General features: G+C 42.4%; 1 protein-coding gene across 2 annotated transcripts in view; it reads right to left on the bottom strand.

Moving 5' to 3' along the window:
- Positions 1-20115, bottom strand: part of CCDC60 (coiled-coil domain containing 60) — a 236956-nt gene that overhangs the window by 78937 nt on the left and 137904 nt on the right. For both annotated transcript variants that reach the window (XM_068246317.1, XM_068246328.1), the window contains 2 exons: positions 16965-17165; positions 14513-14626 (listed from right to left, as the gene is read on the bottom strand). In XM_068246317.1, coding sequence (XP_068102418.1) covers positions 14513-14626; positions 16965-17165 — 315 coding nt within the window. The remainder of the gene's footprint in view (positions 1-14512; positions 14627-16964; positions 17166-20115) is intronic.

Below are 20115 nucleotides of genomic sequence, written 5' to 3'. Positions count from 1 at the left end.
GCAGAATACTTTTATATTACCTAGTATGAAGATGAGTAGAAACCTGACCAAATAAAATAACAGAACAGTTCTGCAGGATAAAAATGTGATAAAATGTTTTAGCAGTAACAATCACTTATAAGAGGATTAGAGGCTGACTGACATGATAGAAGTATGATGAATCATTGTTCATTAGGTCTGAAAATCTAATTTAAAATCTCATCAGAGCCAGAACAGTGCTGTATGAAACCCATAATGCTGAATATGACAGATCCATTTCTAATTACAGGGATGTGTGTGCGACTCCCAAGAGCACCTGATAAGGGCTGTTAGAGAATTCAGCACATTGGAAGAGGTTCATGAACCTGCAAGGTGAATAATTCAAAACAGACAGATAGGGTATGTGGAGATAACATTCTTTTAGTGAAGTGCTAGTTTAAAATGTGTATTCTCATAATGATATGTAGACAGGGTTTGCAATAAAAGGTTGGCAGGAGTAAAAATGGAAAAAGAAGGTATTGAGGTGAATGCTTATAGTGAAAAACTAGAACGGAACATACATCTGTGTGTGATATAAAGAGATTAATGATGACAAGGGAGCTGGCCGGATACAAGAGATTCTGATTGCAGCTTCAGTTACAATCTCACACTTAGATGAAACAAAGAGAACCTACCACAAATAAATCACTAACATACTTGAACATGGCCTTATAAGTCAAATGCTATTTGATTTGTCCAATAATCTTTCATGAATGCCAGCAAACATGCCCATTTATCCCTCTAGACAATGTCGGAGTGCCAAGTGGAAGAACAGCATTTCCTGCAGTTGATAGGGGGAGACCCTGTACATAAAAAGGTCAATGGTCAGAAGTGGCATATCATTAAACCAAAGTTCTAAGGTGCTTGACCAGTGTGCTGAGCCACACCACCAACAGCATAACAACAAAGTTCAAGGTAAAATCATAAGTCAATACATAGGAATTTATCCAGTCAGCTGTACGTCATAAAAAACTGACAGTTGTGGGTGGTGTGTGTGTGTGTGTGTGTGTGGGGGGGGGGGGGGGGGGTTATTCCCCTTATCAAAGCATAATGAGTGCTATTATGTATGTATTGTCTTCATTATGCTTTGAGAAGGGTTCCTGCTGTGTCTCTGAAGCAATTGTCATCTCAATGTAAAGCAAGCACCCACGGATTGGAATTTCGATGTGCTATGACTTGCAGTGTCCCTGCCCATTCGTTATAACTATATGTTTATTATTTACTTAACGCAGAGCCGGCTTATTAGCTGGCTGCGCTTGTGTATAGTCACCATGGTGATGGTGCGTTTGGTAGACGCCCCCTGGTGACACAGGTATCACATGATGGAGTCACATGACGCTAGACGTCATGATGACTCATACAGGAAGCGGCTGGGTTGGAGGACGCATTGCCGTCTTGCAGAGTGTCGGCTCCTGGTGAGTGTTGCGCAAATGCGCATATATTTACATATATAAAGAGCGGTTTTCTATGTGGTCCGCTTTGTGGGGGTGGTCTATATACATATAGGGGCTGATTGGAAATATTATGGGATGTTTCCCATTTACATATTTGACACTGCAGCTTTCTATGCAGTCCGCCTGACCGCCGCTGTGAGTTGATTGGCTACAAGACACTTGCACCTGATTGGTGCTGGAGCTCAGTGACCACTATATAAGAACATGTGGTGTATTGTATAAGTGTGATACGATTCTATACAGCTTGATAAAGGTCTGAGGACCGAAACAGCGAGGCTGTCACTGAACAAGATGACTGTCAAGATGACTGTCATGCTGCTGTTTTAACCAATAAAGAGCTATATCTACTGATTGTGCTGACTTGATTGGAAAGGAAGTCTGAAGCAATTGTCAGCTTTTGATGACAGACAGCTGAGTGAAGTAACCTATCTGTATGTTTTATTGGAATGTGGGAGGAAGCTGGAGCACCCAGAGAAAAGCCACACACACATAGGGAAAGTATACAAACTCCATGGTGATAGTTTCCTTGCCCAAATTTAAGCTGGGGACCCTAGCACTGCAAGATTTAAGACTGTAAGTCTTCTAAGAGCCTTAGGAACATCCTGATTGGGTGTGAGTAACAGTGCCCATGGAAGGGTTAAATAAATCATTCTAAACACATCTTTGGGTAATATTCTTTTTCTTTTTTTACAATTTGCTAATAACTGTGCATTCCCAGAGTATGGGTTACTGGAAGCTCTCTGCATTACAAGCTCTTTATCGAAGAGAAGATGTTGCTAGGTGGGTTATGGTCCCAACTTAAAACACACTTGAGCATAGTCTCCTTTATGATAGCACACTGTGAATACTTCACTGTAATCTTTGCCATTGATTCCTACTGCAGTAAATTTGCAGCAGATTCCAGTTCTTGCTCACCAAGAAGCATGTGCCATATTTAGATTTATTCAATGATTCTCCCTGTAACCATTCTGCATATAACTTAGCATTAGCAATATTGCCCAAAGCTCTGGAAGGGCCAACACAAATATTTACATAATTCAGTAAAAGAATCATCAAGTGAGGTTACCTTAATCCCTATGACTAAAGGCACGTACCCACGATGTGACTTTTCTCATAATTTCTCCCATGACCAGTGATTTTTTGCTTGACAAGTAATCGTTTCTGTGATTTCACGATGTGGGTACGTATACACTATTACACAAATAATGTTTTGCAATAAGCAGTGATTACCACCCTCATGGCAGATCAGATCTATGAGATCCCCGACGACTCCCGCATAATGTGCCGCAATCATTTGAACTCACATTTGTGCCTATTGTGTGCCGTCACCTGTTACTGCGGTAGGAAGATGGAGCAGGGAATGCTTGTTCGTCGGGTCGCATCGCAGTATGTTCCCCGATCCATCTTCTGGTGATGTACAATGAGTTTGAGAAGAAAAAGAACAGTACCTGGCACCAAACGCAGCAGGGCAGACACACCGGACCCAGGAAAAAGAGCGTGCTCATCCACAAGTTTGTTGCATCCAATAGGCTTGAAGAAAGGAAAAGGTACACTCTGCCTCTGAAGAAGCTGGTTTAAACCAGTGAAACAGCTGTCAGGCCTTTTTTTACCCCCACTGCTGTGTACCTGCTATTTCCCCCACCGGAATAAAGGAATTTTAAGAAGCGGTGCCTCCTTTTCCTTTCTTCAAGCCATCTTCTGGTGAGTATGTAGCTTTAGGGCCGGTTCACACAGGCTTCTGCGGGAGGCATGTTTAGCTGATGCTAAATGCTTTTCTGCAAATGTACAAACAAGCATTTGGCATCATTTCGCCATTGTTTCGGGGGCCACGCAGGGTCCCCCTTTGTCAAGGCATGTAGCTACACAACACATCAAAACCAAACACTTTATATATGTAACCTTTACCCAATACCCCACCCATAAAAAGTGACCTCACATTGACATCATGTTAATTAGCATAGGTAAATATAACTTTGCTTCTTTTACTGCAGGTAATCAAAAGCTTCTTTCAATAAATATACAATACCGAGTGCACACTGTGCTACTCTGCCTGTGAACTTACCATCATAGATGCGCCCATAACGCTCTAGGTGTCATATCATGCCAATTAGTTTCATATTCAAATTCCAGTGCCGTCCCCTCTGTCCATTATTCCACTGATTGCATAATCCGGGTGGATGTCTCCACCATACAACCCCGTGTGCTGGCCGATATGTGGGCGTGGCTATCGCTGTACTCCACCACTGAGGGCGGAGGAGCATCCTCGCCACAACGAAAGATGCATGCGACGTAATTGTCACATGTAATGGACGCAGTGATGCGACGTGATGGTCGCATACAAGGTGTGGCTATGGTTTCCATTCAAAAATAAGTTGCGGTGTGCTGGTGATATCTTCAAATTGACTTTGATTGTGGTACTGCCTATACCACTTCACCAAGCACCCCTTGAACTAACATCAGATGGTGTGCCTGCTTCATCCTAGAACACATCATTTCGTCATTGTGTGCCATTTTGACTCACATGGGGGGGGGGGGGGGCTGTCAAAATTGACTAGGACATTCATGCAAAGCCGACAAACATAAACACTATTATAATGATACTGTTTAACCAATAGCCATGTCTTATAACTACACCCACTTTCTAGGTCCAGCTCCCTAAGTCCTTGTTCGAATCTGTGTGCTGCTGATTGTACCTTTATTAACGCACAGTGTAAGTGATCAGCAAAGACATGAGTCCTTAGACTGCATTGTCTGATGGTCCCATTCATGCATTGCAATTCATAAGGAATTGCAACACATGGTTGTATACATTTTTTGCGCAGTCCAGTGCATTTCCATTCAGTGAGAATCACATAGCAAAGCAGAGCCGTGTATTGCCACGGTCTCCCGCATTGCATGCAGCACGGTAGTGGGGAGGGGCCTAAAACTTACAAATATCCATCTTTCACATTTTTAATTCCAGGTTGTGAGGCAACAAAACATGAAAGTGCACAGACTGTCTCTCTCTCTCTCTCTCTATATATATATATATATATATATTAATAGAGTAAATCAGCATATGGGCAGTACGGTCGCGTAGTGGTTAGCGTTCTCGCCTTGCAGCGCTGGGTCCCTGGTTCGAATCCCAGCCAGGTCAACATCTGCAAGGAGTTTGTTTGTTCTCCCCGTGTCTGCGTGGGTTTCCTCCGGGTACTCCGATTTCCTTCCACAGCCCAAAAACATACATATAAGTTAATTGGCTTCCCCCTAAAATCGGCCCTAGACTGTGCTACATACACTACACGACATAGGACTATGGTAGGGATTAGATTGTGAGCTCCTCTGAGGGACAGTTAGTGACAAGACTATATTCTCTGGACAGCGATGCGTAAGATGTTGGCGCTATATAAATACTAAATAATAATAATAATAATTACAATATTTAGTCTTGCCGCAATCTACAGTGCAAGGGTGTAGCTGTGATGGTGAAAATCTGGTTCGTAAGGTGAAAATGCCCTTGAGATGCAAAGTGGTCAGGAGGAATTCAACAAAGGGGTCTTCCCTGTTCATCTCATTTTGAGTTGCTTTTAATAAATGAACCAATAAACTGTTGACCGAAATGTAGGGGGTAAAAAACATCTGCGTTGCTCTGTTAACCAACCATAACATACTTCCTTCAGCTCTGTTTACCCAGACTCGCTTTAATTTCCTTTGTAAAGGAGAGAAGTATTGTCAAACATCAAGAAATATGAAATATGATTCAAATTGCTTTAATACTGATTATCAAAGGATCAGACATACGAAAAGTAAACTGTGCTGAAATGATATCTTTGTTAGACAACTGTATTCAAAGTAATTATAAAAAAAATAATTTCAAGTCACTATAAGGGCCCGTTTCCACTAGGGCGGTTTCGCCGCGATTCTGCAGAGTTTCCCCGCACATCATTCGCACGGGGAAACTCTGCCATAGGGGATGACGGCGCCGCGGCGGAATCGCCCGGAACCCCCCGCAGATTTCGCCACGGAGGCTGCGAATCCCATAGCCGTGCATGGCACGGCTCATGGGATTCGCCTGCGATCCCGCCCACCGGCTCAGTGCGGAGTGCGTCTGCGAGACGCACGCCGCACTAGTGGAAACGAGCCCTAAATGTTATCATTTGGTATTGATTTTTACATGCAATTTTTTGTCTTTGTTTGTTGTTCATTGTGCTTAGCCCTGGCAGGGATAACAGCTCCCAAATAAGGCGTAGATTTAAACAAGCGCAATGCAGAAGTGGTTAAATAAAACATATAAAATAAAACAAGGGGGAGAAGAATGAAGACGGTGTTGTAGGTGGTGTTGCTGGTAACTGCTTGACTGTCATGCCGATCCTCTGTCTCCAATATTGTCTAAATGAGTAACCTAACAATACATATGCAGATAAGTTGTTCTGACTCCAGTAGCTCCATGCTTGTTGCAGATGTGTGATATGGACATTCCTGAAGGTCAGTGATTGGTATGGCACCAAGCTAATAGTCATAAAAAAAGGGAATGAAGATAACAGCCCTCACATTACTCACACGTCAGTTTTCCTAGCGTGACAGAATATCTTTATAGAATCGTTTCACTTTTTTTTTCCATACACTCTCTGGCTCACAGCTTAGCTTCCAATTGGAGGAAGCTGGTAGAGGTGGGGAGCGGTGGGGGGAGTCATGTAATGGACAAGACACTGATTGACAAGCTGCAGGGAAATGGAAGGCTAGCAACAAGTAGATTGTCGTTAGCCTGGCGCTATTTTCAGAGGGGATAGCAGAACCCGGGGGGACTGGTGGCGGCAGCAGCAGAAGGACAATGCCATTGTGCACAAAACATGCCTCTGTGTCCTATTAAGATTTAAAACACCTCGGGTTCTCTTTAAGTGCAAGAAAGTTCAAAAGATCATCATTTCTCTTTCTCTTTCAGATTGAAAAGGAAGGGTGTGGATTCCGAACAGCAACTGTGACAGATGCAATCTTACAAATTAGGGCAATTAACTGAAAATAAAAATATAAAACTCATTTCCATGTTAATAATGTTCTATTTATCCTTCGTACTATACATATAATTTATTATCTCATAAGTTTATTTTCACTTCAGGTTCACTTTAACCTTCCTGGCGGTAAGCCAGAGCTGAGCTCGGGCTATGCCGCCGGAAGGCACCGCTCAGGCCCCGCTGGGCCGATTTGCATAATTTTTTTTTTGCTGCACTTTGCTAGCACTTTGCTAGCTGCGTGCAGTGCCGATCGCCGCCGATCCGCCGCTATCCGTCGCGCCACAGCCGCCCCCCCCCCAGACCCCGTGCGCTGCCTGGCCAATCAGTGCCAGGCAGCTCTATGGGGTGGATCGGAATCCCCTTTGACGTCACGACGTCGATGACATCGGTGACGTCATCCCGCCCCGTCGCCATGGCGACGGGGAAAGCCCTCCAGGAGATCCCGTTCTTTGAACGGGATCTCCTGATCGCCGAAGGCGATCGGAGGGGCTGGGGGGATGCCGCTAAGCAGCGGCTATCATGTAGCGAAACTTTGTCTCGCTACATGAAAAAAAAAAAAAAAAAGATTTGCTGCCCCCTGGCGAATTTTTAGCAAACCGCCAGGAGGGTTAATAAAAAGCCTTTCTGGACACAACTGGATGTTTGATATGAACACATTATCCTATACAATAAATCCCCTGTGTTCCTGCTTCCCCTGTCCCTGCGTCCGTGCTTTTTTGGCACACGGACGTTACACACTAGAGGAGGATGAGGGCAGGGAGCAGGCGTGTGTACACATGGTGGGCAGGCGTGTGTACGCGGTGTGAGTGCGCGTGTATGCATTGTGGCCGTTGCGTGCTGGCGAGGCGGCAGCGAAAGGGGCGGGGGGAGATGGGTTTGTGAGGGGCCGAGGCCTAGCGCCCGTTATTGTAACAGGGCCTAAAGTCTAGTAATGTTAATATTTATCACTGCATATCTCCAAACATAAATGACCCCTTATGAATATTCTGCAGGGATACTAATATGCCTAGCTGCTATCTTTGCATACTTTGCTTTTATTCCTCAGTATATGATTTTATTTCAAAGCAAGTTCATTGAATTGCATGATTATAGTGTATTAATGCATTAACATTTTAAGCAATAGAGTGTACATTGTTTCATTCTTTATGCAGACAACTGTGGCTTGAGTTACCATTGCCGCTTCTTTATGTTTTAGTATTTATGTGGAATTGTACAACTCTCATAACAAAACAACGCACTGAACAAACAAATACGGTAACTCAATAACCCAATAGGTCTATCCATACTTTATAACCGTGCTTTAAAGCTATTACCATCCTGTTGTTATTTCTTCCCTGCTCATTTCCTCACTCTCAATTATTATCTTATTTTATTTTATTTTTTATTTCAAGTGGCATACGTTTTATACTCCTTCATATTTTAAACACAATAGCACGAGCAATAATAGACTCTTCTCATTTTTCCAGGCCACAGGAAGCTATCCATCCATTGGGAACTGTCCACTTATGTCTCATTACTCTTTAATATACTTAGAGCTTGATTCACTAACCGGTGCTAAGCCGGTTAGTGTGCCCTAAGTGTTAGTGTGCGCAAACCACGTCGTTAGGTGGTTTGCGCTCACACAATTGATACAGCCCCACTCACTGCGCAGTGCGGGTAATAGTACGCGATGCTGCCCCTTAAAAGTCGCACCCAGTGTGACGAAAATGGCGCACTGGGTGCCGTTAAGCAGCGCTGTGATGTGCCGCTTCGGGGGCACCCGATGCGCCATTTGCGTCGCACCGGGTGTGACTTTTAAGGGGCAGCGGGTGCAACGTTATCGTCGCACCACGCACTAATATAAGCGCACCCACGCTGCGCACGCAGTGCACGGGGCTGAGCGCAAAGTAGGTTTGCGCGCATTAGCGGTCAAAAAGGGCTTTTCACACCGCTGCTAACACTTAGCGCCGGTTAGTGAATCAAGCCCTTAGCATTACATTCACTACCAGACAAACATGCAAAAGAAAGTTTCTTTTTTTACCAATAAGAAAAAACAAATATTTAAGAAAATGAAGTGAATTAAGTAATTTAACCACTTCAGTACCAGCAGTGTCTGGCCCCTTAAAGTGAACCTGAGACGAGATGGGGAAAAAACTTTTATACATACCTGGGGTTTCCTCCAGTCCCCTCCGTGCAGATCACTCCCTCGCAGCGGTCTATAGCCTCTGAGATCCCCCGGTAGCAGCCCCAGTCTCCACGGCCAGTCGGGCGTACTACACATGCACAGCTGCGCACATCCACTCCGCAGCGCTCCCATGGCCATAGTACTGCGCAGCTAGGAGCGTTCTGTGCTTGCGCAGTACTACGGCCATGGGAACATATCCGCAAAGCTCTCGTCTGATATGTTCAGAGGAACCCTGCAAAGCAGCAGTGGTCTAAAAGCTAAATCAGGAAGCTTCTGGACCATCCAGAGGTTTCCATCTACATGGGTAAGTATCTCACTTTTTATGGGTTTCCTTTAAAGAATACCTTTACTATATTTTTAGGCAAGCAAGCAAGCAGGGTGATTATAGGTTACATAGCATATTTTCTTAGTAAAATCTACTTATGTCTGTTGTCCCATTTCCTGAAGTGCTAGTGTTGCAGAAGTTGCCAATAAGTGCAGGCCCATCCAGGGCCGGTTTAAGCAACAATGGGGCCCCAGGGCAAAATAAACCTGCCCCCCCCCCCCCAACATATACCCCGGAACAAAAATCGGCATTAAGGGACCTTTTTTGCAGCTGCTATAGTCAGGGTGTGAAGCCCCAATCGGTCGGAGCTCCACATTCTGGCTATCCCAGCCTGCATGGGGGACAAGGGGTTAAAAAGTTTCAGGAGGGGGGACCCCACATCATTTTTTTTTTAAATTCCCACACTCTAAACATAAAAAAAAATTGGAAAAATATTATTATTATTTATTTATAAAGCGCCAACATATTCCGTGGCGCTGTACAATGTAAGAAAACAAACAAGGGATACATAATGATACAGACAATGATATACTTGAAATATGAACACTGATACAAGATACAGCACTGCTGATTACAACTTGATTTAACATGATGACTAAAAATGTATACATTTCTAACAGTGTGCAAGCAATTGAATTAATAACATTCCATGACACAAAAGGGTGAGAGCCCTGCCCTTGCGAGCTTACAATCTAAAGGAATGGGGTGGAAACAAGAGGTGGGGGAAGTATACAGTATATGTACAGGCAGTGCGTAATTAGGTTATTTAGTGGGTGCATGGCCTAAGCTAGAGAATATGCTTGTCGGAAAAGGTGGGTTTTGAGGGAGCGTTTAAAGATTTCGAAGGTGGAAGAGTGGCGGATGTGTTGTGGAAGGGCATTCCAGAGGAGGGGTGAGGCACATGAGAAGTCTTGTACACGTGAATGTGAGGAGGTAATTGTAGAAGAGGATAGAAGAAGCTCGTGTGCAGATCTGAGATTGCGGTTGGGTTGGTATCTGGAGACTAGTGAGGAGATGTACAGGGGAGAGAGATTGTGGAGAGCTTTGTAGGTTATGGTTAAGAGTTTGAACTGAATCCTCTCATTAATTGGTAGCCAGTGAAGAGCTTGACAGAGAGGGTCAGCAGAGGAAGAGCGAGAGGAGAGATGAATGAGTCGAGCAGCAGAGTTCAGTACAGAATTGAGCGGTGTTAGTCGGTTAGTTGGAAGTCCACCAAGCAATATATTGCAATAGTCCAATCGAGATATAATAAGAGCATGTACTAACATTTTGGTTGTGTCATGGGAGAGAAAAGGTCGGATACGTGCTATGTTTTTCAGTTGGAAATGGCAGGAGCTGGTTAGGGAGTTAATGTGAGGAGTAAATGAGAGAGAGGAATCAAATATTACCCCCAAGCACCGTGCTTTGGGAACTGATGTTATAGACGTGTTGTTAACATTTATTGTAATATCAGGCAAAGGGGTGGACAGGGATGGTGGAAAGACTATTAGTTCAGTTTTATTCATATTAAGTTTTAAGAAACGAGAGGACATGAAAGAGGAGATAGCGGACAGGCAGTCGGGAACCCGGGTGAGGAGGGAGTTAAGGTCTGGGGCCGAGAGGTACAGTTGTGTATCGTCTGCATATAGGTGGTATTGGAAACCAAATGAGCTGATTAAGTTACCAAGACCGTGCATGTAGATGGAGAAGAGGAGGGGACCGAGGACAGAGCCTTGAGGTACCCCTACAGACAGAGGATGTGAAGAGGAGGCCTGATCTGAATAAGAAACAGTGAAAGACCTTCCAGAGAGGTAGGAAGATATCCAGGAGAGAGAGAGGTCCTTTATTCCTATAGATGAAAGGATCTGTAGGAGTAGAGTGTGGTCGACAGTATCGAATGCTGATGACAGATCTAGAAGGATGAGTATGGAATAATAGCCTTTGGATTTAGCTGTGAGGAGATCATTAGCTACTTTGGTGAGGGCTGTTTCTGTGGAGTGGTTTGGCCGGAAGCCAGATTGGAACTAATCGAGCAAGGAATTTGCAGATAAATACTGACTTAGTTCTGCATGGATGCGGCGTTCAAGTAATTTAGATGTAAATGGAAGAAGTGACACTGGGCGGTAGTTAGCAAGTTCGGTGGGGTCTAGAGATGGTTTTTTAAGTAGTGGTGTTACAACAGCCCTCTTGAGTGAGGATGGAAAAATTCCGGTGGAGAGGGATAGGTTAAACAGCGATGTTAGGACAGGGATGAGGGATGTGGATAGCTGTGGAATGAGATGTGATGGGATAGGATCCAAAGAACAGGTGGTTAGATGGGATTTGGAGATAAGGGAAGAGAGCGAATGTTCAGAGAGTGGAGAGAAAATAGGAAAAAATGTCAGGGCTCTTCATGCAGCCATATTGCGGCTGTATAGCGATCCCTGGCCAAAGCGCTGTGGCTGCGTATGGACCCCCTGGAAACCCCGTCAGGAAATTTATTGCGCTTTCGTTTGATGCATGTAAAATTACACTACCGTTAGGTTTGCTACTAAAAGTGACATTTACTGCATTTAAAAGTATACTTTTTTCCTTCTAAACTTTAAAATCGATTTTCTCAAAAACTATAAGGTCTTTTTGAAAAATTGTTTTTTCCTCTTATTCCTAACGATCTCCTTAACATATCCTGCAAATTTAGGGTTTCTAGCATTTAAGGTGGATTTGCTATTAACCATTAAAGTCGGCAGGTTTTTAAATGTGTATTTTTTTTTTCCTTTGAAACTTTAAAAGCGATTTTCTCAAAAACTATAAGGCCGATTTGAAAAATTTTTTTCCTCTTGTAGCCACTGGGGGCCCCTACAAGCTCTGGGGCCCTGGAGCAGCTGCCTACTTTGCCTTAATGGTAGCGCCGGCCCTGGGCCCATCTTCGGTGTGACCCAGCTTCTGGTAAGCCTCTTCCACCCAAGTGATGCCAAACCCTTTGAATTAGTCCAGAGATTAGCTTGAAGAGCACACAACCTGGCAGCATCGGCCCATGCATAGATGTCACAAACCCTACGGGGAGTTAGCACACAAAGGAGAGAAGTATGGAGATTTGCAGAGAAAATAAAGACAGTAAGGATAATCTGGAGGGTGTCCAGGGCGTGGAATAGGTCTACTTTAAAGGGCTGCTATATTCGAATAATAATAAATATAATCTTTATGGACAAGCCTGAAAGCTCCAGTATCAGAAAAGAAGACAATTAAGACCAAGGTAGTGTATTGGGGAATGGTAATTCCCAGCACACTGCTGACTTCTATTATGGCACTGGAAGATAGTGTGTGTGTGAACTCTTAGCAATCTTTTTGCTATTACAGCTTCAGAGATAAGTTATGTGTTAACAATGTGATCTGTGTAAAAAGTTAAATTAACTTCTGAATAGAAAGCTGTGAACAGTATTAAAACCCAACTCCATGGAGAGTACTTAATTATGCTATCTGATGGTTTAGTAAGCATTGCGCAAATATTACATTTTCTGTATCAACCAAGGTTTCAGCAACAAATCCTGTATTATTTTATTTTATGTGACGTGAAACATCCCAGATGAAGGAGTTATCAACTTATCAGGCAGTCTCTGAGCCAGGCTGCTGCTCCTGCTGTTCATACTGGAAGGGAGCAGAAACTATCTGAGAAGATCTCAGCCTGCATCCCTGGGGATCTGTGATGCTAGAAATGTTTTCTCTTTTTACCTGGTACTTTAAATATTGTTTCTTCTACCTGTCCCCCAAGCCTCTCTTTTTTTCTCTGCCACCTCAAGCTCACTTTTTCCTCTCTGCCACCCTGGGCTCTCCCTTTTTGTCCCTGCCACCCCGAGCTCTCTCCTTTGTCTTGTTGCTACCCTGAGCTCTCTCCTTTTTCTCTCCACCTTCCTGACCCCTTAATTTCTCTTTCTGCCACCTTGAGCCATCACTTTTTCTCTCTTACACTTTGAGCCCTCACTTTCTCTCTCTGCCATCTTAAGTCCTTATGATTTCTTTCTGCCACCTTGAGCTTTCACTTTCTCCCTCTGCAATCTTGAGCCCTCATTTTCTCTCTCTGCCACTTTAAGCCCCCACCATCTTGAGCTCTCTTTAGTACTCTATTTTACCTTGAGCTCTCTGTTCTTTTCTCTATCACCTTGATCTCTCTTTGCCACTTTGTTCTCTTCCTTCCTGTCATTTTGCTCTTTGCTCTCTCTACTAGATTGCTTTCTCACTAACTCTTCTCTCTCTCTCTCTCTCTCTCTCTCTCTCTCTCTCTCTCTCTCTCTCAGTTTTCTCTCTCTTCTTTCCACTCTTTACATCTTGCTACGTTTACGGCACTGATTCCACCCATGCCCAAAGAGATTTCTTAGTATACATTAAAAGACACAAGTTCGAGCTGGGACGTGAACAAGCTTAACGCAATAATTTCCTGATCTTGCGGATGGTTGTTGTGGTGACATGAGAGACTACTCCAACTGAGGTGCATCCCTTCCCTGCATGCCCACAGATGTGCATAATTCACTCACTTTATGATGAATAAGTCATTGTAATACAACAAAAGAAACTCTAAGGCCTAGTGCACACCAGAGCGGTTCTGCTGCGGTTTGCGATCTGCTTGCGGGTGCGGATCTGCTTGGGTAATGTATTTCAATGGGCTGGTGCACACCAGAGCGGGAGGCGTTTTGCAGAAACGCATACTCCCGGGCTGCTGCAGATTTTGGATTGCGGATGCGTTTCTGCCTCAATGTTAAGTATAGGAAAAACGCAAACCGCTCTGAAAAACGGCACTTCAGAGCGGTTTGCCAGGCGTTTTTCGTTACAGTAGCTGTTCAGTAACAGCTTTACTGTAACAATACATGAAATCTACTACACCAAAAACGCTTCACAAAATCGCAAAATGCTAGCTGAAACGCTACAGAAAAATAAGAAAAAAGCGTTTCAAAATCTGCTAGCATTTTGCGGATCTGCTAGCGGTTTTTGGTGTGCACTGGGCCTGAGAGTGGAAATAGAAGCTTAAAGTGGACCTGAACTCTTGCACAGGACAGAAAGAAAACAAAGAGAAATGCACCCTGTATGTATTTAGAGAGTTTAGCCTGTCTAATTACCCCCTCATCTGTGACTAAGCACAAGCTAATTTGTAAACACAGGATGTTAACAATATGCCTGCTTCCATGAAAGCAGGAAGTAGACAAACAGCGGATGTATTGCAGGATTTGTATCAGCTGTAGCAAAGAAATGTTTTTCTTTAAAGGTTATTATGCTGTTGGATATCTTTTAGAGCAGAGAAGATGTTCTAAGTTCAGGTCCGCTTTAAAAATGTACTTCCTGCTTCATGCATTTTTTTTTTTTTAAATGCCACAAACAATGTGGAGAGAATTCTGGGAAGTCTTTTACACTAAACTATGTATTGTTGCCACATTACCACTTTATAGCAACTGTAGGCTTAAAGTGAAAGATAAAAAATTACTCGTGCAGTCATTTCACATTTTATATACAGTCATTTTTTTGTACAACAATGGCGTCACCCTTTAAACGTTTGGTGCCTAAGCAGCACAAAAATATGAAGGTAATAATAATAATGATGTGCAATGAAACTCACGGGTCTGCTTCAGGGACTGCTTTGGAAAGCAGGCTGTTGTGGATTGGAGTAAATGGACGACTCAATGGTCTCTTTTCTTTTTTCTGTTGTTCTTCAGGTTCTGTGAGAAAGAACCTGGAGGGAAAATACATTCATCCAAGTTAGTAAAATACATATCACTATGTAAAGCACTCACATGCTCCATAGTGCAAAACACAGAACAAACAGCATGAAGATATCTAATAAAGCCACTGCATGCAGTTCGCGTCAGGTACCGCAAGGTTTGGCAATGTTACTTTATTGCTAAAGCTTCAAGCAACTCTTAAAAAAAAAAAAATACATTAAAGGAATGCCTTATAAACAGACTGTAACATGAAGATATCAGCAAAGCGGAAAAAAGTCATAACACATTCATAGAGTAAGCAATTCCCTGCAGCATCAGTGCCGCAAACTTCCCACCAGCTTGCCTCCCCATCTGTTTACACAGCCCGCTGCATAGAGGTGATAAAAGCATCGGAACACAACCTGCTAAATTAGGAGTATTAGTAGAAAGTGGGTCTGAGAATACAGGGCAATTCAGCTCACAGTCACGTCTGCCCATAAATAAAGGCTCTGGAGACCTAATATAGTTTTTTTTTCTATACCTCTGGTATTTCACAGCTCATTAATTCACATATAGCATATGTTTCTTTTTTTTTAACTAATTTTTTTTTTATATCCATTGTACTGAAAGGTTATTTATAGCAGAACTTTCTGGATTTACTGTAAATACTTGTTGCTTTCAATTAAGCACGTAGGGCAGGGGTGGGAAAACTCCGGCCAGCAGGCTGATGCGGGGCCGGATTGCTTGTCCCCTCAGGAGATTAACTGACTGGCGGCGTCTAATAGACGCCCGCGTCAGTTCCCCGACAGCAGCCCGTAGCTCTCCTCCAGCCCACGGGATTTTGGTTTCCGGCAGGCACAGCAGGGCTACGGGAAAATGGCGTCCGAAGCTCTGCACTGGAGACTATTTGTGTCTTCAGTACAGTGCTTTGGGCTCCATCTTCCTGTAGCCCTGCTCATCCTCCAAAGAGCTGCGCGGGGAGTGGCGGTGTGTGGTGGCAGGTGAGCGGAGATCTTCAATCAAGCTCGCAACATTAGATGATATTGGTGTGGGAACACACTACGTCCGTATTTTATGAGTTCTCATTGGCTGTTTTAATGTGTGCATACTAAGTAGCTGTCCCCTGTCAGGTCTGCTTTGCAGGACTGATGGGGATTGGTCACCAAAGGCGCTTGCCACATCTCTATTGGTTAGTTCCATGATGGTTGTGCTATATAAGATGGAAAGTGTTCAAGTTTATTCAGACAGTGATAGAGCTTAAAAAAGGAGGTACTACCTCCGAAACATTGCTGATGCTTCATTGCAAACTGTACATGTGCCTATAATAAAGAGCTTTAATACGTTTAACAGATGGTGCCGGTCCTTGCCTTACCCATAATGAAAAACTGGGAAACATTGCACTAAAATGCGTATGTGTGGACATACAATACAAAAAAAAATCACTCATAGTGTACTGCCCATTATAGTTAAGTTTTCCCAGTTTCCATTTGAAGAGGATCAAATGTTAGGGTTAGCTTATACTCAAGTTGACTCATATTCAAATGTATACAATATTATATAACTGAGAAGCAGATCATGAAAAGAGAAGCAAATCTAATAACTTACATAAAAACAGAAACAGGCTGTCTACATGTGGTTTGATATGGCTGTGTAAAACTTAAATCTATAGACTTGCTATACACCAGTGGTTCTGGATGCTTGCTTTGCTTACTAAGGGCGAAAAGGGATCATTTGCATATTTAGTAGTAGTGCATTGTGGGTAACCACAAATGTTCACTTATAACTGAATTATTGCAGATTTGCTTCTGTTTTAAGAAGGCAATTACACCAAGCTTTGCTTTTTTAGTAGGAGGGCTTTTTGGTTCCTTTTATTCCCCTATACATTCCTAGTAGTTTGGGTCACCCTGGGCTGCTGGGTTACACTGTTGTACTGGTCCAAGCCCTATTTCATACAGCCTTATCAATCCCTGCCATGTACCGATGAGGACCAAAAGTCCGAAACAGGCTGTCTACATGTGGGTTTGATATGGCTGTGTAAAACTTAAAGCTATAGGCTTGCTATACACCAGAGGTTCTGGATGCTTGCTTTGCTTAACAAGGGCGAAAAGGGATAATTTGCATATTTAGTAGTAGTGCATTGTGGGTAACCACAAATGTTCACTTATAACTGAATTATTTCCTTCTGTTTTAAGAAGGCAATTACACCAAGCTTTGCTTTTTTAGTAGGAGGGCTTTTTAGTTCCTTTTATGCCCCTATACATTCCTAGTAGTTTGGGTCACCCTGAGCTGCTTGGTTACTCTGTTACATAAAAAAATGTGCAACTGATTTTTTATTTCTTGACTAGTTGATGTAGGCAACAAAATGTTCACCTTGTCTTACTGTCCGATGTACAGAATTCCTCATCACTTGCAGAGTTATCCTCCTCAGAATTCTGGAATGGCCTCGGCTCAGTCCTATTCTTGTCCTGCAGATGGCGCTGTTTCTCTCGCACTTCCAGTTGTTTTTCCGCCTCTTCTTGATGCAGAATGTGAAAGTATCCACGGCCCTGTTTTACGCTGCTAATCAGTCTCCTGTCAATCAAAACACAATTGAAAATCAAGTGTAAATTCCCGAAGAAGCAAATCAACATATCATTCGTATAAATACTGTACATATATGCAAGTGTTACTAGCAATAATTATAATTGTTTATGTGAAGTATCTCATTTATCCAGCAATTTGTATCTTTTATGCTAAAGGATAACTCCAGGCAAAAAGCAAATCTAGTAATAAAATAAATATCAAGAAATTAAACAGAACTGTTTATTCGAGTCTCATTTTGTTTGTGGATTCTCTGCTTGTCAGGAAAGATAATAATCTACATTCGATTTCAGCCGATTATAAGTCCTGGGCCTGATTGGGAAATAATAGCTTCTAAGCATGTTTATGGCAATTCTGGTCTGCTGTTAGTATAATGCGCATATGCAAAATAGGTGCTGCGGACATTATGTGGCAGAAGTATCCGCTAGTAGAATATCGGTAAAATTACCAATATCCCAGTGGTAATTTTGATAGTAAAATATTGGTAAATGTTACCATAATTTCAATGTTGCTAAGCCCAACTCTATTCTCAGACGAGCCCTCCCTCTACTGATGCTTAACACTAAAGGCCCCCCACCCATAATACCTGACCCTAATCGAGTACCCTAACCGGCGCCCCCTCTCCCCCACTAATGCCTAATGGAAAATTTAAAATAGCGCTATACAAACTGCAGCTATAAATAGCAGGCACTTCAACTTTTGAGGCACCTCCAGCTCCTAAATTATCTGTTTCAGTTATGACCTATGTACAGTATATAAAATCTGAGTGACAAACCCAGGATCATGAGTTTAAAAATGATTAAGAACCATTGTGTGCTCGAAACATGTTAGCAGGCATGTTGTGCCATGTCCTACTGCTTCAATAAAGATTATTATTATTAATTGCTGGATCATCGAGCGGAACATCACTTTCTTGGATGTAGGTAGTCAGTGACCTGCTTCCAGAAGTCCGCAACAGGCGAACATTGCCACATAAGGCGAAGAAAGGAATTGTTATGCATAGAGCATTTAGGGCATAAGGTCTAGAGTCTAGACTGAGAATTTAGCTTAACAAGAGGGAGTATGGTAACTTTGATGTATTGTATAAACTTGTATAAATTTGAGTCTTTCTCCAACACAAGGGGAGACCAGACAGGGGTAGAGAGGCAGTCTTCCACTACTCTTCATCCAACTGAACACCAGATTGGTTCCACTTGGACAAGGACCCCTATCAAGTACTGGGGCTGAGTGATATTCTAAGAGAATGGAGTAAACATTGTGGATATAATGTTTCATAGTGCCATCTTTAAAGCGGAATATAACCCTGCATTTCAACTTTGCTCTAAAACATTATTTACAGTATATTATATGCAACCAGCATTTTTTTTTTTACTAGACCAGCATTGGAAGGGTTACACAGGGCTTTAAAGTCCCTAGAGATTTCTGCAGACGCATCCGAACTTCAGTTAGATACTTTTTGTTTACAAATATGTATCTTTTAAGTGTTTATTGTGACTCATCTCTCTCACTGAGAAGGAGCTTGGAGGACAGCCAAAGAGTGTGTAACTGTTTATCAATCGATACATCTAACTAAATAGAATGTAACTATCTAAACGTCTGCACGGAACTTAAAACCTCTGTGTTTAACCCTTCCAATGCTGGTCTAGTAAAAAAAAATATGCTTTTTGCATATAATATGCTGTAAATAATGTTTTAGAGCAAAGTTGAAATGCAGGGTTATATTCCGCTTTAAGAATTTCCATAATTAAATAGACACTGTTGTGGGACAGGCCAGGTGGAAACTATGACCTAAGGGCATGCTGAAGTTGGTAATAAAGTGGAAAATTGGGGTGAGGGCAAACTGCTCCTGAAGAATATGAAAGGGTAAAAGGGTAGAATTATGCACGATCTGCCCTAAGTATAGAATACCCTTTGGTCACAATAGTTGCTGTTAATATGCCTGAAGCAGTATAAAAAGATTTTTGAAAGTAAGAGTACCAGTATCAGAATTAGTGTGACAATTCCTGCTTTTACCACAAGCATGGACCTAATTTTTTGCAGTATTATAGGGAGATTTCCTTTAATATTGGCAGTTTATAGGTCCTGCATTGCTGTAATAAGTATGCAGTGTATCTGATTGCACTTTGTTTAGTTTGGCTCAGGTATTTTGTGAGGATGATGAATACAGTCATTTGAAAACTAGCTGTTTTAATAATAAAGGATATTTTTGACCTCACAGCTTTTTTCTATATGGTTGTTTTCTTACTGTAGGCTTGGTGAAGCGTTTAATGAAACTATACAAGTGCAGATCTGCACAGCATTATTCATTTTGCCAAAAAAAAAGAATACAAATCACAGCCCCCGTAATTACTACTGAAAGACACAACTTTGTCATCAGTTCATGCCTGCAATCCTTCATCCTCACCCCAGCCTCTTGTCCTAACACTATGATTACACTGGCAAACACAAGGTTAATTATTGATCAAAGTCCTTAAGTACTCAGGCTGCTTTTCCATCTTGCCTAAACACCGGTAACTGGGGAATAAATCCAATGGCAGAATCAGGATGTGGGAAACGCTGTAAGCTGCAGGAGTGCTAAGGGATGCTGCTGTGATCAGTGAGACTTTTATCTTAGCAAACTATTTACAGTATAAAGTTGCATTAAAATGTGAAATGTAATTTCTCTTCTTTAATGCCTTCTCTCTTTTTTTTCTTTTTTTTTTTTTTAAACATGGTTTAGTAAGTAAACACAACAAGCTTACTTCTTCCCCATTACAAGGGGTAGTGCAACAAAAGCTAAAGTTTTAAGAAACATTCATACATGTTTTTAAAACAGAAATATTGAAAGAAGTCTTACTTTTGAGCAGCCAACCTTATGAATGTTAGTAAGAGTAAATAAATATGTGTATAGACTCTATAGTGTGTATTCACAAAACGTCGGTAAAGTTGCCATACACTTTAG

The sequence above is a fragment of the Hyperolius riggenbachi genome, chromosome 1 (genome assembly GCF_040937935.1).
Source record: "Hyperolius riggenbachi isolate aHypRig1 chromosome 1, aHypRig1.pri, whole genome shotgun sequence".
Lineage (NCBI taxonomy): Eukaryota > Metazoa > Chordata > Amphibia > Anura > Hyperoliidae > Hyperolius > Hyperolius riggenbachi.
This window is presented reverse-complemented; position numbering and strand designations above follow the sequence as displayed.